At 41.8% G+C, this 24,513-nt stretch overlaps 1 protein-coding gene across 1 annotated transcript in view; it reads left to right on the forward strand.

Annotated features, from left to right (window-relative positions):
• TERT (telomerase reverse transcriptase) overlaps nt 1-24,513 on the forward strand; it is a 115,479-nt gene that overhangs the window by 52,758 nt on the left and 38,208 nt on the right. The window contains exons 8-11 of the mRNA XM_050938130.1: nt 4,623-4,708; nt 7,140-7,253; nt 10,787-10,858; nt 23,034-23,222. Coding sequence (XP_050794087.1) covers nt 4,623-4,708; nt 7,140-7,253; nt 10,787-10,858; nt 23,034-23,222 — 461 coding nt within the window. The remainder of the gene's footprint in view (nt 1-4,622; nt 4,709-7,139; nt 7,254-10,786; nt 10,859-23,033; nt 23,223-24,513) is intronic.

A 24,513-nucleotide genomic window follows, 5' to 3' on the forward strand; every position in this document is an offset into this window, starting at 1 on the left:
GTCACCATACGGTTCTCCCGATCATCACAAACCCAGCTATCTATGTTTTTAATGATTGAATCTCCCATTACTAACACCCGCCTTTTCCTAGCAACTGGAGTTCCCTCCCTACGTGTAGGGGTTTACATGATGAACTACTGTCTGCGTAGAATTCAGCAGCTGCAATTTTTACAACTTCAATACACACACAATAATACACGCACACACAATAGAGACAAACAGAGAGAAATTCTTTCCCCCCACCCCTTGACACCATAGTTCTCTTCCTCTTTTCAGCTTCCCAAGCCACAGTTGTACCAGATGCCCAATCCTTTCCCTCTCCTGCCCTCAGCTCTTTAGCCCCGTGCATCCTTCTCTGTTCTTCCCACCTCTATTCTCCCCTGCTTCCTTTTAGTCCCAATCCTCCACACTCCACTCCCATTTCTCCTGCTGCTCCAAGCCCTCCTTGTTCCCAGGGACTCCTCTTCTGCTTTCAAACTCCCCCATCTCCTCCCTAACCTTGGGGAGCTATCTACCAAGGTACACCAATACTGTATAAAAAGAATTAGTAAATTAATACAAATAAAAAGTTCATTTGTGACATTTAAGGTTGCATCAAGTTCTACCCTGCCAACCCAAAACCTTAAAAGCATGAAAATCAGAAGTTAAGGAAAAAGTCACTGGCATTCTTTGTCATTTGTACTTTGTTAACAACACACCTCATCAGGCTTTTGCTTCCATCTCTTATTATTCCTGGAGGCATTCTGCGCCTAAAAATTCTGCACACAATATTTTAAAATAACACCACATAATCACACCAGTTTCAGTTATTTTGGTAATTTATTTCAAAACACCTGTCAACAGTTATGTCTGTAAAAATACTGACACACACACAAATTCCCCCAGGAGTAGAGTTAAAGAAACCCCTATGACAACCTAGTTCCTGTTTCTCTATCATGTTCCTCCCTCTAGAGCCTAGCTGTGGGACCCCCTGGCCCAGATACTTGCACCCCTCCTTCCCCCCCCCCGCCCCAGGGCCGTAGCAACAAAGAACATGGCCCCCTCCGAACATATGTCCGGGGCCCCTTACAATGCAGAAACTGGAATGCGGTATTTATTTTATACAATATACAGGGTTCATATTATGAATACATAGGCCTACAGTGTACATATATTCCCTATTTAAGCAAAGCGCTTCTTTCGAGCCTTGTTCTCCGCAAATTGGTTAATCAATGCGTCATAGTCCAGAGATCTGGCAATCTTGTTTTCGACTGAGATAACTGCAAGCGCAGAAAGCCTGTCATTTGTCATGGTTGAGCGCAGGATATTCTTGATCAGTTTCATTCTGCTGAAGCTCCTTTCAGCACCAGCGACAGTAACTGGTGTGGTCAGAAGAATTCTGATGCAAATGCAAAGATTTGGATATATCTCCTGAAGGCTGTTCTTGTATATGTACTTTAAAAAATTGTTTGCCGTGACAAGTCCTCTCTCTTTCTCGATGACATAAAACGATTCAATTCCATTATGAGTTCGTTGGCATCAATGTCTCCCATTTTTCTTTCAAAATTTTTGCTGTGATTCTCCAGTTCATTTTCTCTGTGACACTGCTTCAGGCTGTTAGCGCTGTACAGAAATTCAAACAACTTATACCACTCCACGAGTTGGTCAAATCGCAACGAAACAGAAGATATGGCCTGATCAGTGAGAACAAGAAAGAACTGCGATTTGAATTTTTCTTTGGCAGAAAGATGACTCGAATCATCAGCACATTCGTAATCAAACATTCTCTTCTTACGTCGCACCCTGGTTTCTGGAAACACCTGCTCAATACCCATATGCTCTGCTATTTCACGTGCATTTGTGACCACAGAGTTATATCCTGTATTTCGATAGTCTTCCAAAAACTTCATTGTAGCACTGACTTCTGCCTGCAGTACGTCAATTGACACATCTGGTGACTGAATTAATTTGCTGGTTTTATTGGCGTGAAATAGTATATCGTACCACGTGTACACAGTCAGAACAAAAGGCCACGTAGTAACATGGTCTAAATGCGCACCGGCTTCAGTTGCTGTAGTGCCATCTTTCTTTTTGAGCGCATATTCTCTCAAAGAAAAACCCTAACCCTAACCCTAACCCTAACCCTAAGCTTTTCATTACTTCCTCGAAATGCCAAGTTTCTTTCAGACAAGAAAATAATGACATCAACCATGCATTTGACAACATTTCTCCAGAAATCTCTTTCTTTCAGAAAAGCCTGCAATTCGAGTTGGTCAATAGATGTACGGTTTACTACGCCTGACCGAAGGTCAAACCATTTCACCATACAGTCTTGATGACCTTTGCCTGTTTCATGCTGCTGAAGTCTTTTTGATAGTGCTTTCCAAGCAGATGTTCCACGACGTAGCGGTATGTCGCCAGTGCCAAATAATTTACAACAAAAACAAAAAATGGCATCTTTCTGAACTGAGTACATTAACCATGAACGTCTTATTTTCTTGCCATTTGCCATGGTTCGATAGAAATGAGTACTTGTGAACCTCTGTCTTTCCTCGTTAAATGGAAGTTCGTAACTTTCATTCTGCTGTGGTGGGCCACGTGCAACAATGTCACACACTTGCCTGTCCAATATTATAGACGGCCAATCTCCTGGATCATCAGTCAGTGGTTCAGATTCAGATACTTCTTTCCTGGCAGCAGCTGGAATATCTGTCACAGTTTGTTTGGTAGAACAACTGGCTTCACCTTCAACCTCACTTGAAGCACTTCTGGATACTTCTGGATACGATTTGTCGCTGCTAGCGCTGTCCGTTTCATGTGCCTTTACCTGTAAGTTGGATTGCAGCGCAAAATACGTTGACAACTTTGGAATTTTCTCAAGTTCCTTCTCGGCATCTTTTGCTGCCTTTCGTTTACTAGCTCCGCTCTTATACATTCTCTTAGACATCACAAAGCGTGCTTCTGCGTTGGAAACGATAAAAAAACTAAACAACTAAATTAATAACATTTATCCACTGACCGCCATTATGAACGCAAATACACATTTTTTGAATGGGTCCAACTAAAATTCGAAACTGACCGACAGACAACTGATGTAGCCAATAGCATTATGATGTATCATAATGACTTCACGGTTTTGTCAGTAAAACCGACATGGATTGTGCAAAAGCGTCAATAAATGTCACTTACCTAGTTATACCTTACATTTTTTTTGCCACTTTTAGGGGCCCCCTTCCTTGCGGGGCCCCCTCCGGTCGGAGGGTACAGAGGGCGCTCGCTACACCTCTGCCCCCTCCCCCCTGGAGCCCAGCTGTGGGGCCCTCCCTTGGTCAGATATCCACACCCCCAGCCCAGCCACAGGGCCGCCCCTTGCCCAAATACCTGCACCGCCTCCCTCCCAGACCCCAGTTGTGGCCCTCCCAGCCCAAGAATCCCCCCCCCCCCGTCCGAGCCCAGGGATCCAGAGGGAGAAACAGCCTGATGCTTGGTCCCAGGCTTGCATGGTGTTTCCTGTGCACCACCCTCTCCTTCCCTCAGGGCATGCTGGGAACTGCAGCTGTCAGGAACCCGCTAGTTCCCTCCCGTCAGTGTCTTCTGTGTGCGAGCTGCGCTTTGCTGGGTCCACTGGCCCTTAGTGGTGGCCAGCAGCACTGTAGCCAATTTCTGTGGGGGAAAGGAAATTCTGTGTGCACAATGTTAATTTTGTACATTGTGCAGTGGTGCAGAACTTCTTAAGGAGTATCTTATACATACCAAGAAGCCATATGTATTCCCAACTTCATTAGACTTGTATCGTCGTGCAAAAAGTTATCTGTGATCTTGTATACTTTTGTATCAAAAAATCAGTGCATCTGATTGTTACACAATCCATGCATTTAGGAAGTTATTTTGTCTTAATGCTACTGAGGTCCCCCTGTTAAGGAATGCTTTCAGTATTCCTTTTTTGTATTTGATAGAAGTGAAAGCCTCATGGGGTGTTGGGGTGTTCTGGCCTATGTGAAACTGTCAGAGTATTCAGGACGCTTTTCCCTTAACTTTCAATTTGCATAATTTTGAAGTTTAGGGTTGGTGTGGTGTGACTTGTTTCTATCACTATACAAAGATTTTGTTTATATTATTAAAAGAAAAGGACTGCCCATAAGTATCAGGCAAACATCAGCTCACCCCTTTGCCGCATTCCTGGAAGACCAAAAAATCCACATGCAGACAGACCCAGATGCAGAACGTGAAGAGCATGACAGATTCTGGTAGTATGCTATAGAATATTATAAATGATCATGTGTAAAACAATGAAGTTACTAGGATGTTATATATCACATTTTATTGTAATAAGTCACCGTATGCATTTTAAAATCACAGTTAGACGTTTTTGCCTGGCTTTCTTGCCACCTCTCACCATTTTAAGAAAATTGCCTATTTGCTAAAAATGCAAGTGTTGCATAAATTGTGAATTCTGATCTGTTTCCAAATGTGTTTGTGTGTAGTGCATTTTTAAATACAGGATCTAAATTTTTGGTTTATTGAGTTTTTGATATTTTGAATCGAGACCGAAAATATGCTTAAAGTAAAAAATGCATGTTTTCAACTTGTTCTTCCTTATTCATTAGGATAATATCTTTTTTCCTTTTTTTTAAATTTTTTAGAGCCTTTCTTTTAACGAAACAAGCTCCAGCCTGTTTGCTTTTTTTCTGCAAATGATCCATAACAACATCTTGGAGATTGAGGGCAGGTAAATGAGTTTATAAAAAATAACATCAATCTCTGCCATTCTGCTCTGTCAACTGAAAATCTTTCAATTGGCACTAAGGATATAACCTTCTTAACTAACTGTCATTAGATGGGATATGTTACTTGACTTTACTTTGAAATGCAGTTGTCATTTAATTTATATTAGAATCTATAAAAACATGAATTGTCTTGCAGTGGAAGCTTTTTATTCACATAATAAATTCTGTTTCTTTCAAATGAAAATATACACATTTTTAAAACATCTTGCTGTTTCCTGTAAGTCAGAAACCACTTACAGTTAAAAATAAGTGAATAAATTGCAAAGGAAAAAGATCAGAAAAGCTTTATAAGATTTTGGAGATTCACAGTGGCTACTAGGAAGAAGGCAGCATCAATACAGTTTTACTTATCTTATTTCAGTTCTCTAATGTGCAAAAATTATTTTCCTTCTTTTTCAGTTGGGCTTGTTTAGAAGGGTGAGATCAGGGGAAAAATGAAAATATAATAATTATTTAAAATACTGGTAACTATAAAACTAGATAGCAAAGGTATAAAGATGCTGTAATACTGTAGATTTTGCATTATGTATCAGAATTTCTCAGAATTTACTTGTAGCCACTAGGTAGCAAATGTGTACCATGTTCACAAAGGAAGTGCTTGCAAGCCACCTACTACTTTGTCTTTGGTTTAAAGATCAGAGTTAAAATGGGGCTTATATTGGGATTAAAGAGTAGCTGCCATACGCCACTGATGCTGATATTTAACATATTTTGGAGTACATGGGAAGATCCAGAGGACTAGAAAGAAGCTAATGTTGTGACTGTTTTTACAAAGAATAAACGGGATATCCTGGGATCTGTACGCTGGGTAGATATTGATATTTATTCTGGGCAAAATAATAGAAAGGCTTTCAATGGTCCAAAGGTGAAAATGTGACCTGGCAAGATAATGCTACACTGAGGGAATCTAGAAAATCACCGTTTGACACATTTCTCTCAAGTGGTTTCCACAGATACAAAGGTTGACGCTCTCACTTGTGGAGTCTTAAGGAGTTTCCAGGAGCTTATCTACACTTACTGGGGAATGATGCACTGCTGTTGATGCATCGGCGGTCAATTTAGCAGGTTTAGTGAAGACCCACTAAATCGACAGACATCACGCTTCTGTCAACTCCTGTACTCCTCCGGATTGAGAAGAGTAAGGGGAGTTGACAGGAGAGCATCTTCCGTTGACCTCGCGTAGTGCGGACCCCTCGATAAGTAGAGCTAAGCTACCTCAACTTGAGTTATGCTATTCATGTAACTCAAATTAGATCGACTTTTTTCCCTGTAGTGTAGACAAGACCTAAGGAATCTATGCAGGGTGATACTGTGAGACAGAAGTTGATTGAAGTGAATGAATTTAATATTGTCTTGTGTTTTCATACAGAATGGCCATGAATTTGTTCAATAAGTAATTGAAGTTATATAATTTTAAATGAGTTTAATTTGTCATTGGTATGGACATACATCATGATTTTAGTGGTGGGAACTGAAAATTGCAACGTTTGGTTATATATTTTCTTTTAAAAAAAGGTACTATTACAATTTTCAGACTTTTTAGCAAGAGCTTAACATTTTATGTATTTTAATTTTATAATACTTACATAGTTTGGAATTGAGTTTGCTTTCTAAACTGGAATGAAAATTTCTTTTCTAAAATTTGTTTTAATTAACCAAGATATCACTGTCTTTTTTTAAATATAGTATTGAACATGCAGCATTTGTTGAGAGAAGCATTGAGAATAATTATAAAATATTTTTAAGCAATGAAAAATGTTTTAAGAAAATTAATTACTTCTCCACACATCCCTACATTTCCTAAAATAACCAGTAACTTGTTAGTGTGGATTTCAAGTCCTTTCACTTTTTAGTTAACAGTTGCTCCAAGGAGTCTAGATAGTGTTCAGAAGTTACTCAATAGTTGTTATAAAGGTTTCTATCATCCTCTATATCTTCTACATATTTATATTGTCACATTTTATTTGTCTGAAAAAATAAATTTTATGGCTATAGAAGGTGGCATAAGAGAAATGGTTTGATGAAGTGTGGATCTGAAAATACATTAAAATAGAAGACAATTGTGCTTTGAGGTCAGTTATAAACAGTGATTCAAAATATGTAATAATTAGGCAAAGGAAAAAGGTTATATAATATCTAATTCCTGATGTCAGCTTTGGAACTTCATATGCCTGTGTTCTTAGAAGAAACACAACTAAACATTAAAGGAATAGATAAGTGTATAAGTCTTCCAGGTGTCTAATATTAAGCATATGTGTTTCTTGGATATAGTGCATACCTTTTTGTATGTTTGTAAAAATTGTAAATAAACCTCTTATGGCTAACTGAAGTTTCCTATTGCCACTTCTAATTTATGTTCTGTTTATTTACTAGGTACTACTTACAGTGTTGTGGAATTCCGCAGGGCTCCATTTTATCAACTCTGCTTTGCAGTTTATGCTATGGAGACATGGAAAACAAATTATTCTGTGGAATACAGCGAGATGGGTAGGGTAATTTTTCTTTTTTATACTTTGGTTTATTACTCCTATGGTGCTATGACTGCATATTTCTTTTCAGACTTTCTGTTAGATTTGAGAATTCTTTGCGGTAGTGGCATAGCAAATACTGTACATTATAAAATAAGATATGCCAATTAAACTTTTTTTTGTTTTACTATACAAAAAATTTCATTTTTCTGAGCTTCTCCCAGTGCTTTACCTGTGATACTGCTTTAAGTGTTAGCCCCATTTCAAAGCAACAAAGATCTGTTGTTTGGGGAGAAAATAATCAATTCTCAAGGATTTGTGAAATCTAATGGCCAATAATAATAAAAATACTGTTATATGACAGTTTTCATCAGTAGATCCCAAAGTGCGTCACATCTTTAATATAGTTACTCTATCCAAAATGTCTTGCATGTTTCACAAAAGGAATTCTAACCTGTCTCCCCTAAAAGCTGCATAAAATTATAGATTCGAATAAAACACAGTAAGGATGTTCAAACACACTAATTCAGAGTAATTAAAATCTTTATTGGAGTACTCAAACATCATGCCAGTTTCTAGCAGGTTCTTCACTGGTTTGGTTGATCACACCTTCATGATATGGTACAAAGGAGTTGGGAATTTACCTTACAAAAACATTAGAGTTTAAATATATAAAATTGCAGAAATGTAGGAAGTTCAATAAAAGCTAAACTTCTAGGAAACTCTCTTTTGAAAGCCTGGTAGTTTACCTTAGAGCTAGCTAAACTACTTTCACTGTGCTGTCTATTGAGATTCCACCCTGCCATTTTCCATTATTTGCATATGCAATATTCTAGATGAGCACCAGACATTTGGTTTCATAATTTTTCATGCATGGTTGAGATACTAATTAAGATAATTTGGCAGCAAGCTAATTTTTGCTGTTTTCCTGTAACAGCTGTATTTCTTTATATATGGATATGAAACTAGTATATAGGGGATATACTAGGTATGTCTCTGACACTTAAATAATTGGCCTCCCCAAGGAATCTTAGACCCTGACCTTGCTGCATGTTAAGTATTCTTGGTTTCTCACAGGACCAAGCCCTTACAAATTAATTTCCTTAAATATGTTATTTGTCTAATCAGGAATTTGTAAAATTCTTTTGTCTACTATTTATAAGGAGAACCAAATCTATAAAGTGGCCCAACTACTATACCATTAGTACTAAGGCATTTTAATTCTTGTGGTCACTGATAAAATGAAACTGTTTATTGTGGATAGGTAAAATCATATGAGTTTCTGATTTTCTGAGGGCCTCAGTGTAGGGACAGAGTGAAGATACTTTGACTGCCTCAACTGAATTTCCATACTTTCCAAAGTTTGGGGTTTCTCTAAATTTAATCTTATTTCTGAATTTTCCTGGGTTTCTAATACTGTTGTTTTTAATATCAGTGTTCTCATTCTTGGAAATTGGTACCCATTCAAACCACTGCAATATGCCTGCAGCCTTAATGCCACCATAATGAAGGTTTGTACAGGAATTTCCTTAGTGTCTTTAACTGGTAACATGGGAATGAAGAGCAAAAGGGGCTGGAGAGAAAGTTGTTCCACACCCCCATTCCCTTCTTGAGGTCTGCAGGAAGGGACCTTCAATATTACGTCCTTCAAGGTCCTTATGAAGGGAGCCCAGCTCTTGTGGATCTTAGGAGGCTCTGTCTTGGTAAGTATATCAACTCTCTGAGCCTTAGGAGATTTGCCAGATACTCACCAACACTACAGGCTTAGGAGCATTGTAAGATGTCCCCCAGTCTCTTTCCACAAGCATTATGGGTACCTGGCATGATCAGTCCTGGGAGGCTTGCATCCCATCGCCCTCATGTGAGATTTAGGAGGCTCTTTGAGGGCGTCCTGAAATCCTAGCCCCCATGAATATAAAGAGATTTACTGCCCTCCTATACCCATGCACATACACCAATACTTGCTAGTCTTAAAATGCTTATCAGGGCCACAAACTTGCTGTGAGTCTTAGGAGGCTTTTGATTTCCTACAATAAACGATAGCAGGGTCATGGTCCAGCCCCTCCTGAATCTTAGGAGGCCCTTTCTGTGGCCTCCTAACACACATTTTACCCTGTGATCCTTAGGAGAGGCTCTTTGGTGGAAATCCCTCACTTCAGGAGTCTTATTTGTTTAGGGGCCCTTCACCCCCAGCCTTAATAACCTACTCAGCCCAGCTGACCCATAACAGGATCATTGAATCCCTAATGAGCCAAATCAGGGACACGGGTCATCATTGGGATATATCTCAGCTCTCTTAGGCTTGCCCCTGCCATCTAGCCTCCATAATCTCCCTGTGAATTCTTTTAACCTGTGAACCTTAAGAGACGTGCAGGAGTATCAGTCCACCTGGGTAACTGCATCAGCCCATTGTTAAGTATTAGGATGCCCACTTCAGTGGCACAGAAGTGAGGCGAGTAGTAGACTTCTACCCATACCCGTTCTCCACAAGTGTTAGTAACCCACCAATACCCCACTGCACAAGCCTCCTTAAGAAAATGCCAATAAGTAGTTAAAGATTTATGTATTGATCGAGAGAGAGCTGGGAGTTAAGAGCTTAGGTGCTTTTCAAGATCCCACTGTGCACCAATCTGCATCTCTAAGCATATAAATACCTTTAAAAATCTGGCCCTTTGGCTGAGATTTTCAAAGTAATCTGAAAGTGCTAGGTGTCAGATTTCCGCTGAATTTGAAAATCTCAGCATTTGTGATGATGCAATTTACTACTGGGTTGACAGCCTTGGAAATCTGAAATCCTCTGTCTGCAGGAAATTACAGAACAGGCAGCAAGAAGACAAACATGCCTAAACTGGTCAGTCAGTCTTAATTTGTGCCTTTATGTGGCCATGAGAAATAAGTTGCTATGGTCATAGATGAAATTTTGTTCCAGCTATCTGTATGTGACCCTGCATTATGGCAAACTACAATACAGATATGCTTTAGTTCCCAAGTTCACTAATTAAAGTTCACTATAGGAAAAAATAGCTAATTAAAAGTGTGTATGTGTTTACACTTAGGCCTTGTTGCAACTAAAACTTAGGTCAACCTAGCTACGTTGCACAAGGGAGTGAAAAATTCACATCCTGGAGAGATATAGCTAAGCTGACCTAAACCCCAGTATAGACACCACTAGACTGATAAAAGAAATTCTTCCATTGACTTGGCTACTGCCTCTTGAGGGAGTGGGTTTACTACAGTGATGGAAAACCCCTTCTATTGCTGTAGCAAGTGTCAACATTGTGGTACTACAACTGCAGAGCTGTAGCTGTCCCTCTGTAGTGTCTGAAGCGTAGACAAACACTTGGGGGAACAATGTAACAATGGGGGAAATTGTCACTGAAATGTTATATAGGCAATTTGGAGATCTTATTGCTCTCTTTCATTTTGTGAATAAAAACAGAATAAGTACACTAGTCCATAGCCATCCACTTTAGGAACAACATAGAAGAAAAGAATATTTCCAAATTAAATATAAATTTGTTTAACTTGCCTTTTTTTTTTTTTTAATTCCAGAGTGCTGATACGGTTAATTGATGACTTTTTGCTACTTACACCTCACTTAACACTAGCGAAAACTTTTCTGAGGTATGCTTTCAAAGACCCAAGTTTAAAATAATAAGCATTAGTACATTTTGTTTGCATTACCTCCTGTATAGAAGCATGTATATTTTATTCACTGATTAATATTTAGGTACTGATAAAATAAAATAAAATAAATTTGAAGGTTATTTTTTTTGTCAAGAAAATGTTTAAACTTCCTGTTCTGGAAAGGTGAGTGTCATGGTAGACCACTGTTTCTGAGTCCATATTCTGTTACATTTGACTGGCAACAATCCTATAGTTAAGTACTTGGACACCAGCCAGCATCAAAATAGTATATGTCTGCCCCAGCTAGGATCTCTGGTGACCCATACTGTCCCTAGTTTAAAACCCCTTTCTACCTGCTGACGTTGATGGGGCTTTGTGCTGCAGTTGTTAAGGTGAACTGGGCTGGAGCAGCTGACCATTGTCTATTTGATCATTTTCTCTCAGTCTTTAAAAGCTGTTCTGGATACATTAATAAAAAGTCCATACTAAGCAGTCATGACTGCTATCTTCAGTTCTTGGGAAAAGGCTTTGACTCTTAGATGGTCTATATCAGCACTAAACATTCTCTGATCTGAATGATCTTGGGTGAGTATCTGAAGATAATCCTGGCCTCCCTGGTGGCAACAGGGATGAAAGATGAAACTTCCTTGAAAGGACTCAAAGAACAATTCTTTAAAATTCTTCAAAGTTATATTCTTCTGTTGAGTGCCAAGAGAGGCTCCCAGATACCATGGAGATGAAAGCAGCATAAATGGCTGAGGGGGAGAAGGGCTTGCAAAAAGGCATTTGGCATCAATGTAAGTCCAATGGGAAAAGCCTTGAAGGTGCATTTGAATGTTCTTAATGCAATCAGCTGTATCTTGGTCATTGTGGCCAGTTAGACATTTTAAGGGGGTTGAAACCTGGTGCTGTCCAGTATCAATTAGAAGAGTTTAACTCAAGCCTCTCTAAGTGCAGGTTGAGGAACTAGTAAAATAAGTCATACCACTAATGTGCTGTGAACACCTCTTGTTTTACTCCACGGGGGGGTGGAAGTGGGGTGGGGTGTAAAAGGGGGAATTCTGCACCAAAAAATTTTAAAAATTGCATACAGTACTTTAAAATTATGCATATTTTATATGTCAAAATAATGCAATTTAATCACACTAGTTTTGATTATTTTGGTTGTTTATTTAAACTACAATACTGTGGATGGAGAAGGGGAGTGGGGAGCATTGGAGGAAATCTCCAAACACCCTGTGTCTGATAATAATGTAGCTTTGATCCTTTATTTCTAGTTATTAGTAAACAAATATATGCTGCCATCTGCTCAGTGTTACATCATGGGCAATGAAGAGAAAGTGGGGGCTGGGGAACCAAACTTACAATTTATACTGGCTACTGACCATCTCCAGAAAGGTCAGTAGCAAACAGTTCATGGAGCACATTTCAGTCCAAAAATTCAGATGAGTTCTAAACATTAAAGCACCATAAGCATTTAGAAGCCCGTACTGTCATTTGCAATAAGGTTCCTAAACACCACTCTGACAATGTAAATGAGTTTTAAAACTTTTACACCTGCTTTATGCTCCTGTGGGAATTCACTTAAGAATGGGAACAATTCACTAACACCAGTGGGAACAACTAAGCAGGCAGGCTGCTACATTATGTTCTTTGTGAGGGAACAGAACCTGCCTCATGCCTGTCTCCGAATACCCCAAAGCCCTGCACCTCCATGCTGGGCGTGCTGCAATAGCAAGTGAGAGGGACAGAGTCTCTCTTAGCCCTGGTCTACACTATGAGTTTAGGTCAAATTTAGCAGCATTAGGTTGATTTAACCCTGCACCTGTCCACACTACCAAGCCTGTTTTGTCGACTTAAAGGGCTCTTAAAATCAATTTCTGTACTCCTCCCCGGCGAGAGGTTTAGGCTAAAATCGACCTCACTGGGTTCAATATGGGGTAGTGTGGACGCAATTCGATGGTATTGGCCTCTGGGAGCTATCCCAGAGTGCTCCATTGTGAACGCTTTGAACAGCACTCTCAACTCAGATGCACCGGCCAGGTAGACAGGAAAAGCCCCGGGAACTTTTGAATTTCATTTCCTGTTTGGTCAGCGTGTTGAGCTGATCAGCACAGGTGACCATGCAGTCCCAGAATCGCAAAAGAGCTCCAGCATGGACCGAATGGGAAGTACTGGATCTGATCACTGTTTAAGGAGAAGAATCGTGCAGGCAGAACTCTGTTCCAAAAGATGAAATGCCAGCATATTTGCCAAAATCTCCAAGGGCATGATGGACAGAGGCTACAACAGGGACACACAGCAATGCCACTTGAAAGTTAAGGAGCTCAAGCAAGCATATCAAAAAACAAAGGAGGCAAACGGTCACTCCGGGTCAGAGCCCCATACATGTCACTTCTATGATGAGCTGCATGCAATTCTAGGGGGGGCCCCTACCACTCCCCCATCACTGTCCACGGACACCTGCAAGGGGGGAGTCTCATGCAATCGGGATGAGGATTTTGTGGATGAGGAAGATAAAAAGGAGGAGGAGGTTGAGGATAGTGCACAGCAGACAAGCGGAGAATCCCTTCTCCCCAGCGGCCAGGAACCGTTCATCACCCTGGAGCCAATACCCTCCCAAGGCGGGCTTCCGGACCATGAAGCCAGAGAAGGCACGTCTGGTGAGTGTACATTTGTAAATATAATACAGGGTTTAAAAGCGAGTGTGCTTAATGATTAATTTGCCCTGAAGATTGGGATGCATTTGTGGCCAGTATAGCTACTATAAAAGTCTGTTAACGTGTCTGGGGATGGAGCCAAAATCCTCCAGGGACATCTCCATGAAGCTCTCCTGGAAATATTCTAAAAGCCTTTACAGAAGGTTTCTAGGGAGGGCAGCCTTATTCTGTCCTCCATGGTAGGACACAAGCCAGTAGCAAGTAGTCTGGAATCATTGCAGAACAAAGCATTGCAGCAAACGGGCCCGGGCTTTGGTGGCATTCAAGCAACATCTGTTCTTTATCTCTCTGTGTTAGCTTCAGGAGAGTGATATTCATGGTCACCTGGTTCAAATACGGGAAATTTGTTTAAGGGGACATTCGAGGTGCCCGTTCCTGCTGGGCTGTTTGCCTTTGGCTGAAAAAAAATCATCCCCGTTGTTAGCCACGCGGTGGGGGGAGGCCCATTCATCCTGAGCTGTTCGCATTTAGCTGACAGGGATCTTCCTGATACTAGCCACATGGTGGGGGTATGTGTGAAGCGATCATCTCAGAGAATTGGGGAGGGGGGAAGAGGGGTTGGGATGTGCTGCACATTCAGCCTAAAACCGCAGCCCCTCCTTTTAAATGGCCAACCCAACAAGCTTTGCTTGGTATGGGAAAGGAGAGCGCTGCTGTTTGAAACCATTCCCACATGTTATGAAGATTGAAGAAGCCAAAATCCTTTGCCTTACTATAGTTGCTTGCAAGCCAAATTCTGTTGCCCAGCTGAGCATGTGTGATGTTTCACATCAAACCAGCAGGCACTCAATATAAGAGGCAAAATCCGACCTTGTACCAAAAGCACATGTACTATGTAATGTGAATCCCTTGATTCAGTGTGAAATAGTCTTCCCTTTGTTCTCTAAAATGTGTCTTTTTAAATACTATTCTCCCTTTTTTTTCCCTCTCACAGCTGCAAATGTTTCTATGTTCCCCCTATCATCTCCGTCCCAGAGGCTAGCGCAGATTAGAGGGCGAAAAAAACACTCTCGCAGCAACATGTTCCCAGAGCTCGTGCAGGCCTTCTGCACTGAAAGAGCTCAGCAGAATGCATGGAGGAAAACAATGGTAGAGTCTTGGAAAGTCTTAAATGAACGCGATGAAAGGAGGGAGAAGCATGATGGGAGGCGGCAGGATGCAATGCTGAGACTAATGGGGGAGCAAACTGACATGCTCAGACGTCTGGTGGAGCTGCAGGAAAGGCAGCAGGAGCACAGACCACCGCTGCAGCCTCTGTATAACCGCCTGTCCTCCTCCCCAAGTTCCATATCCTCCTCACTCAGATGCCCAAGAACGTGGCAGGGGGTGGGGGGAGGCTATGGGCACCCAGCCATTCCACCCCAGAGGATTGCCCAAACAACAGAAGGCTGGCATTCAATAAGTTTTGAACTGCAGTGTGGCCTTGTCCTTCCCTCCTCCCTTCATCCACCACCTCACCCAGTGCTTCCCTCCTCCCCCCGGACTACCTTGCTAGTTTTCCCCCTATTTGTTTGTCAAATTAATAATGAATGCATGATTTTGAAACAATAATGACTTTATTGCCTCTGAAAGCGGTTATCGAAGGGGGGAGGTCAGTTGGCTTACAGGGAAGTAGAGTCAACCAAGGGGGAGGGTTTTCATCAGTGAGAAACAAAGAGAACTGTCACACCGTAGTCTGGCCAGTCATGAAACTGGTTTTCAAAGCTTCTCTGATGCGCAGCGCACCCAGCTGTGCTCTTCTAATCGCCCTGGTGTCTGGCTGCATGTAATCAGCCGCCAGGCGATTTGCCTCAACCTCCCACCACGCCATAAACTCCTTCCACTTACTCTCACAGATATTGTGGAGCACACAGCAAGCAGCAATAACAATGGGAATATTGGTTTCGCTGAGGTCTAACCGAGTCAGTAAACTGCGCCATTGAGCTTATAAACGTCCAAATGCTCATTCTACCACCATTCTGCACTTGCTCAGCCTATAGTTGAAATGCTCCTTACTACTGTCCAGGGTGCCTGTGTATGGCTTCATGAGCCATGGAATTAAGGGGTAGGCTGGGTCCCCAAGGATAACTATAGGCATGTCAACATTCCCAACGATAATTTTCTGTTCTGGGAAGTAAGTTCCTTCCTGCAGCTGTTCAAACAGACCAGAGTTCCTGAAGATGTGAGCATCATGTATCTTTCCCAGCCATCCCATGTTGATGTTGGTGAAACGTCCCTTGTGATCCACCAATGTTTGCGTACTGGCTGCCAAGGTGATCTGGTACAAAGATAGGGATATGCGTTTTGTCAATCGCCCCACCTCAGTTGGGGAACCCCATTGCAGCAAAACCATCCACTATGACCTGGACGTTTCCCAGAATCACTACCCTTGATAGCAGCAGCTCAGTGATTGCACTGGCTACTTGGATCGCAGCAGCCCCCACAGTAGATTTACCCACTCCAAAATGATTCCTGACTGACCAGTAGCTGTCTGGCATTGCAAGCTTGCAGAGGGCTATCGCCACTCGCATCTCAACTGTGAGGGCCGCTCTCATCTTGCACTTCAGAGCAGGGGAAAGTGAGTCACAAAGTTCCATGAAAGTGCCTTTATGCACGTGAAAGTTTCACATCCACTGGGAATCATCCCAGACCTGCAACACTGTACAGTCCCTCCAATCTGTGCTTGTTTCCCAGGCCCAGAATTGGCGTTCCACAACGTGAATCTGCCCCATTACTACCATGATGTCCAAATTGCCAGGGCCTGTGCTGTGAGAGAAGTCTGTGTCCATGTCCTCATCGCTATCGTGATCGTGCTGTCGTCGCCTCCTCGCCTGCTTTTGCAGGTTCTGCACATACTGCAGGATAATGCATGAGCTGTTTTCAATGGTCACAGCAGCAGCGGTGAGGTGAGCGGGCTCCATGCTTGCCATGGAATGGCGTCTGCAGGAGAGTAGAGTTGCAGCAGAAGCAGTGGATGATGATGGATGCCACGAGAATAGATATTTATACAGAATGACAAGAGGACCTGCAAGGTGGATTCATGGCACCAGGAGAGCAGAGTTGCAGCAGAAGCAGAGGCTGACGACAGATGCCACGAGAATAGATATTGATACAGAATGATGAGAGGATCTGTGAGATGGATTCATGGCACCAAGAGAGCGGTGGATGATAACGGTTAGCAGTCCTACTGCACCATCTGCTGACAGCAGCACCCAGGACACAACAGCAGTAGTGACGGTGAGCTGAGTTGAGCGGGCTCCATCCTTGCAGTGGTATGACATCTGCATGGAATAAAGGCGTAAAACAATTGTCTGCTGTTGCTTTCACAGAAGGAGGGGCGACTGACGACATGTACCCAAAACCACCCGCAACAATGTTTTTGCCCCATTAGGCATTGGGAGTTTAACCCAGAATTCCAATGGGTGTCAGAGACTGCGGGAACTGTGGGATAGCTACCCACAGTGCACCGCTCCATAAGTCGATGCTAGCCATGGTAGTGAGGACGCACTCCACCGACTTAATGTGCTTAGTGGGGACATACACAATTGACTGTATAAAATCAATTTCTAAAAATCGACTTCTATAAAATCAACCTAATTTCATAGTGCAGACATACCCTCAGCGTGATTATCATCAAGATCATTAAAGTGCAGCAATTTGGAAAGTATGTCAGTGTCTGTCTTTGTCATCATCATGGTTCTGGAGTTTGGGTAACGTAAAATTCTAATTTGTTTTCCCAGAGATAATTGTAATACATGGTGCTCTCCTAGTAATGGCTGGTTTCATACCTCCTGGATTTGGCAGAGAGGTTTTCTCAGACACAATCGGTCTCTGCAAGGACCATGCTTGAGGTGTTTGGCATGCTGGATACAACAGCAGAGTATTCCCTTTCAGCTAACAGTCGATTACTTCTGTCCTCTTCAAAGGCTTGGAAAGCTCTGAGTGTTGTATGTTGCCATGCTGATCTATTTGACACACCTTTCTCAAGATCATCTGGTTTTATTGCACCAAAGTGTATGCTGTTCTTGATGCTGTCCTTGTAGCGCTTTCTGGGGGAGCCTTGATTCCAGTGTCCTTGTGCCAATTCTCCATAGAAAATTTTTCTCAGAGTCGATGTTCAGGTATCTGGGTAATAACACTTCTTTCAACTGAGGATGGCCTGTTCAGTAGTTGGCTGAAGTGTTCAACCCATCTCTGTTCCGTGCCATGTTTGTCTTTGATGATTCTCCTGCCATCAGCCTTCATGAGCAAACCTGTGCCCACCTTTGAAGGTCCATAGACTAGCTTCAAGGAATCAAAGAACTTCTTTGTTTCATTATTTCCGCATACACTTGAATGTCTTCTGCTAACTTCTCCCACCATTTATTTTGTGTTGAGTGTAGTTGTCTTAGTGTCTTGCTTTGCAGATATTTGAATCTGTCTTTCAGGTGAACTGAGTATCATTTTGCCAGTTTTCGAAAGCCTCACTTTTTCATTCAAGAGTACTATGATTTCCTTATCATTTTCAACAAACCAGTCATGATTTGTCTCTGTAGGATGCATAGTTTAATTTGGCAATATCAGGGGACATCTTGATGGTTTGAGGGCATTTCAGGCATGTGGGTACAATATGTAAATTGAGTATTGACCTAATCATTCTATCATCTGTCCAGCATTCTGCTCCTCGCATGGCTCTGGTGATCCTGACATCCCTTACGTTACAACGTAGGGGTATGCTTACCCTGCTGAACATACATGCGTGGTCTTCCTCCAGAGTCCCAGTGGACCTTTTCTATGAACTTCCACTTTTGTGCCCCTGCAGATAGTGGAAGTTTGTTGTTCAGCGGGCCCCTCTATTTATCTGTGGGACAGGGGTATGCATCGAGGAGAAGCTTTAGTGGTATTGATGGTGGGGGTGCACTGGCGGATATGGAGGCTATTTCCTTGTGGATATTTTGTAATCTTGTAGCTTCTCTAACCAAGTAAGGTGTGGGTGCCCCATCCCACTGTGCTCGGTTGGCTCTGTACTGCATCAGGGTTCACCAGGCTAGTTGGCAAACCTCATTATCAGTTAGCTCTCTCTCTTCCCCCTCATCCTTCTGCCTAGAGGTGTCAGCCTGATATTGCCGAAGATCTGGGTATACCCAACCCCCCTGCCGACCCCTATTCCTTTGTCCTTGGAATGACCCCTAGCATATGCTCCCCGGGACCCAGTAATTCCTTTTGCATCACTTTCGTTCTTATATGTAACTACTGGTTCTCTTGCCGCCACATAAGAGACCCTTTCTTCTTTTATGGTGGGTGTGATCCAGAGTGAGTAGTTATTTGTTGGACCAATCCCCTTAGCTCCCCTGGGTTAGCTGGGTGGTTATCCTGCCAAACTGCAAGTTTATCAGAGTAATAGGGGGCCGAAGAGGCAGTGCCATCCCTTAAGGACTGGACACTGAATGCTGGCTCATATATCGGGGTGGCACTGTCAACTGCTACCAGACCAGCCATTACTTGCATCAGAGCCGATCGGGTTAAATAATTCTTGGGGTCCTCATTAGGCTCCTGGACGGAGGTCATAACTTGTGCTATAAAGTTATGCCTGTCTATCTGTTCCCCAAATGTTGCCATTAGACCCAGGACACCGACGTCATACATGACTCCCAACCTCTAATTTCCCAGGCCGCACATACCCCCATGAGTCGGTGGACTTCCAAGGTAGTTAGCCTCTCCCTTGCTGCAAGGTGTCTCGCTTCAGGATCCCCAAATGTTCAGCAATCGCCTTTAAATCAGTGGCCGATACTGGAACTGTGGTAATGGTTGTGCTACACCCACCCGCTCTGGGAGTTGTTACCGTGGTTACAGTATCTTTAAGCCTGTCCAATTGTCCATGGACCCCTGTAGTTAATACTTTCCATTTATCTGCGTCTTTGTTCACTTGTGCTGAGCTTTTCACGCAGTGTAGTATTTTCTGCTTGGCAATTTACCAGCCAGAAGAACACCTCATTACAGGCTTTCCACAATAGCCAGAGTGCAGCCGAATCCTTTTTTATTGGGGTTGAAGGTTTACAAATCAACAAATATTTTGTCAATTTGTCTTCCAAATCGGCTGTGGTGTGAGTATCTGCCATTGCTTGTTCCATCCATGGGCTATGGCCAAATTTCTGCAAAATTTGTAACAAACAGATAATCTCTTGTACACACCTCAGCTTTTTCAGCTCCGCCTAAGCATTGTCCTTTCATTTGAACATTTTGTATTTAAGGTCTTTGGTTTATATTTCTAATCGTTCTAAGATTCCATGTGCCTGTGCTTGGTTCGGGGCTTACAACAACCCTTCTCTTTTTTCACCTCTGTTGCCCGTGGCAGTGCCAGGGCTTGCAAATTTAACCCGTTCTGGGCCAGAGGGAGAGACGCTAAGCCTCCCTCTGTATCACTCAGCCTACTCACACCGAGGGTTTATACACCAAGCATAAAAATCCCTCCCAGAATCGGAGCGGGAAACACTAAGTTCTCCTCTTGTGTTCAGTCTTGCTATGGCTGAGAGTGTATGCACCAAGGATATTTTGGGTTAGAGCGAGGATCTCTAAGTCCTCATCCTACTGCCTGACCCTACTACGATCAGGGGCATACCCACCTCCAATTGTTTTCTCCCAGCAACTCGAGGTGGAAAGAGGAATGCTAAACCTTCCTCCTATTTCTCAGCCCTGCTACGACTGAGAATGTGTATATCTTTTAACCATCAAAATTTTCAATTCATAGAATATCAACAGTGAAGACAATATTAACCACTAATGGTTCTCACTTTACTGACTGGTATCTCTATGATGGGGTGTGCACATCTGAAAGATTGATCACTTTTAAGTGTATGATATACCTTTTTAGCAGTATTTTCAACAATTATAGTGCATATTCTTCCCCTTTGCATTCTCTACCAAAAATGTTATGCTTATACAAAGCACTTGAAATCTTTTATAGGGGAGAAGGCAATGCACTACATTTATTGAGAATACAGCAGTTAGCATATGCTTTTCAGTCTCTCTCTCTCTCTCTCATGCACACGCACACGCGCACACACACACACACACACCATGCACACAGTCCCGCCAGTTGATATTATAGTTACCAGTCCAGAGTCTGGATCAATCTAGTGGCCAGCCAGATTGGTCCCAGAGGGGAGCCGGGCTCTGTGGGTCACTATCCAATGCTCCTGGAGTTGTTGGCAAGACGAACCCAAATTTCCATGGCAAAGCACCCTGTTCTTATAGTTCTTTCTTTTCACTGAAGTCTATGGATTTTGCTGTGTCATTGTATGATCATTTACTCCTTAATTGGTGTTATCCTTTCGTGGCTTCTTTCATTCCAAAACACCTCCAGAAGGGTCATCCTATCCTGTTTTCAATTTAATTCTTTATCTTGTGTTAGCCTCCACCTCAATGTTGTCAATCTGCCCTTTCTCAATCATGGATGCATATTGATGGTCCTCTGGCATTGATAAGTCTTGTTAAGTCTCTCCTCCCTTGACCATCTGTCTTCAGCAATAGCCTTCACACCTAATCTTTTCCTGATGCATACATTCCTCATTCACACAAACAGTTCTTTGCAGAGACTTTCCAAAAGTAACAAAAGCAGTGTTATGTTGAACAAGAATGGCATTGTAATAGACTTTACTAAATCTTGTAACTATCTTTTCCCACACTGGGGCCTGGGCCTTTGAAATTCCTCTAATCTAATTAATATAGACACAGACAAGATCCTGTTTGTGACTTACAAGACATGAACAAAAATAAAATGGCTAATACTAGTATCCACTATCCTATTTATTTATTCCAATACCTTCATTCTTACTATAATACATACAATGTATGTAGTCAAAACATAATCAATTATATAGCACAGTACCCCTGGTACAACACAGTGCAATCCTAAATGGGCTGCCCTGTCGCCTGGGGTGTTGCTGAGCTTCATTACTGCTCTTGAGTCAGTAACGGGTGGCCAATGTCCAAGGTCACCTGTGTGCAGGCTTGTGGCTATGACTGCCAGTAATCATCTTCACCTGTTGCTTTGTCACTCCCCCATTGCTACAGGACTTTTGAAGAGAGATGTGCACGAATGATATGTGCCAGAGGTTGTTTAAAATGGGAATCATTACGCTGGGACAATCCCATTCTCTTAACTGCTGAAGCTTGGCACAGTGGCACAAAGGCGGTTACAAATGGAGGGTTCTTTAGCTGCAGTGGATAGCCATGACTTCTGTAGTGCCCCATTGTGCTTTTCGCCTTCCACAATGTGGTGTTGCACTGCTTTTCAAGCTGTTGGACCAATATATGGTCTCTTCTGCCTTGGCTACCAGAACAGTCTTTGTATGCTTGGGAGAGCAATCCTTAAATCACCGTCAGTTTTCACACTTCCAGTTACGCTCACCAGGTTTAGCCTGCCTGCCAAGGCAGTTCACCAGGATGTAGCCACTGTCGCATACTTACAGCTAGTTGGAGTCACAGGTGAGAGCTGAGTGTACAGTGGGAACCAAAGAGGAAAAGAACCACTCAATATCCCTTGTCTCTGTATACATGTACAATAACACACTCAAGACCTACCTCCTATGGCACATTAGGCCGAAATTATGTATCTGGACCTTGTAATTGTGTGGCACTATCCATCCCAAGACGACTTCTCTTCATTACCCTTTCAAGCCTAGTATACTTCAATCAATGTAATATCCCTTATGGGGTTTAATTTGATATTAAATTCAATTTATTTTACTCTGACTCAAAACTTGCAGTGTCCTTCAGATGTTAGTATTGCATGTATAACTACATTGTAGCTGTTGGGGAGCAGTTGTAGATTTTGACAGCAGGAGAGTAGGAAGCCATTTATGTCAGTTGATAATGTCAAGGGGTTGCATTTACTCTTTCTCTCTCCATTTTGAGGAATGGCGGAAGTGAATTTAAATTTGACAGTATATGTTTACCCCACCATACCCTACCCAATATCTGCCTCTAAATTGTTAGCAATAGATATATTAGCTTGATATTTCTGCTACAATGAAATCTGTGGTGTGAACAGGGGCAGAGTTAAAATTGTTTATCATTTATGTAATCTTATTTGTGATTTTTTTTTATAGTCTGTAATGTTTTTACCTCATTTTCTGCTCTAAGAATTAAACTCTTCATTTCATTAATCATTTCCTTAACTCTTTTATTGGTTTATTTTGCCTTAAGTGCCTTCAATTTTTGGATCTCTGGGAGCATTCACTCAGCTAAAGAGTTGGTGACCCTTTGCTTTTGTAACACCTCTTCTATATTTATTCTCAGAGATGTCTTCACTTGTGTTCAAATTATTTCTCAACATTTGCAGTAGTTTATATAATGGACAGTAATCAGGATTCTTTTTCCTGGAAAATAGCCATAACAATTTTGCTTTCGATAAGTGGCAGGCTAATAGGTTAATGTCACTTATATTACGCATTACACATTATATTTTTGCTAACCATTTATATTTAATTTAGGACTCTGGCGACAGGCATTCCTGAGTATGGCTTTTTAATAAACCCCAAGAAGACCATGATGAATTTTCCTGTTGATGAGGATATCCCAGGATGTTCCAAATTTAAACAGTTACCATATTGCGCTGTGATCCCATGGTGTGGGTTGTTACTAGATATACAGACACTTGAGGTGTACTGTGACTACTCCAGGTAAATATGGACACTGGTTAAACTTCCTAGTATAAATTAGTATGTACTGAGATGCACAAGAATATTGTTTTTGCTAATGATATAGGTGAGTCCACTACAAAATGAGTCTGATCAGCTCTGCCTCCCATACAATGAATGAGAACATTCTGTCGTGCAGTAAGAGGCCTTCATCATCACTCCACTCTAGCTTAACATTTCACATCCAACCTGTAGTGGTTTCTAAGAAATGCATCTGATGGTCTGTAGTTCAGTTTCAAGTGGACAGATGTCTATAACACCACAACCTCATAGTTTCAGGTGGTATTACTGGACATCTTGCTGACATTCTGAATGGAAGAACTAAGGATTGAATGGGCTATGGAACTTGATTAATTTCCTGTGGATTATTGGGGACTAAACATGCTACATTTCAGTGATATTCCCTTAGTGGGGCTAAGTCATATTGATTGAACTGTATCATGGAAAATTATAGTTGTACCTCCCATGTGTGTACCTGATATCTAGATAAACTTTGGTTTCTAGGCTTATCAGTCAGGCACTTTTCATCACCAAAAATCATATGAAAAAGATTATGGTTCTGTTTCTACTCTACCATTTTTGTGGGTGTATTATGTACACATACACTGTGTGTATATATTTTTTTGTTCATGGCTGGCACTCTCAATTTTTTTTTCTTTAAGAAGAATATATACCCATAGAAACTGTATCTTGTGAAAAAGGAGGCAGTCACAAGATGTGAACCAGTGTTTTAACAGTAGGCATGGAGGAAGAATAGTGGATTTCAGAAATATTTATAGATGGCAAAGTGAAAGGTTTGGTGAAAGCCTAGTTTCAAGGAGAGAAAAATGGAGGGTAATCAAAGATAACATCAGGGTTGCTAACTAGAGTGACTGGTAGGATAGTGGAATTGTCATCTGTGATAGAGAGAGAATTGCTTAAGTGGCTTGGGAAGAGAACTTTAAAATAGGAATGATGCAGGGCATTTTCTTGGAGGTCCCTTCCTTGCTTTGTCTGTTATTAGAGTGCTCTATATCTGTATGTAAATAAATAAGGTACCAGTAGATGGCACTCAAGAAGATGAAAAATTATTCCTAGATTTTGTAGGATAAGCAAAGCTTGTTGATGGGCTCAGCAAATGGCTTCTTCTGTGCAACTCTTTACATGGTGCTCTTAACACAATGCAAACAAAGAAACTCTTGACACTATGGACCCACATGCTGTGGGAGTATTGGTGGTAGGGAGAAGGGATGGGATGGAGGAACTTATAGAACTTTGGAATACCTCCTGAGAA

This window comes from Gopherus flavomarginatus, chromosome 2, assembly GCF_025201925.1.
Source record: "Gopherus flavomarginatus isolate rGopFla2 chromosome 2, rGopFla2.mat.asm, whole genome shotgun sequence".
NCBI lineage: Eukaryota > Metazoa > Chordata > Testudines > Testudinidae > Gopherus > Gopherus flavomarginatus.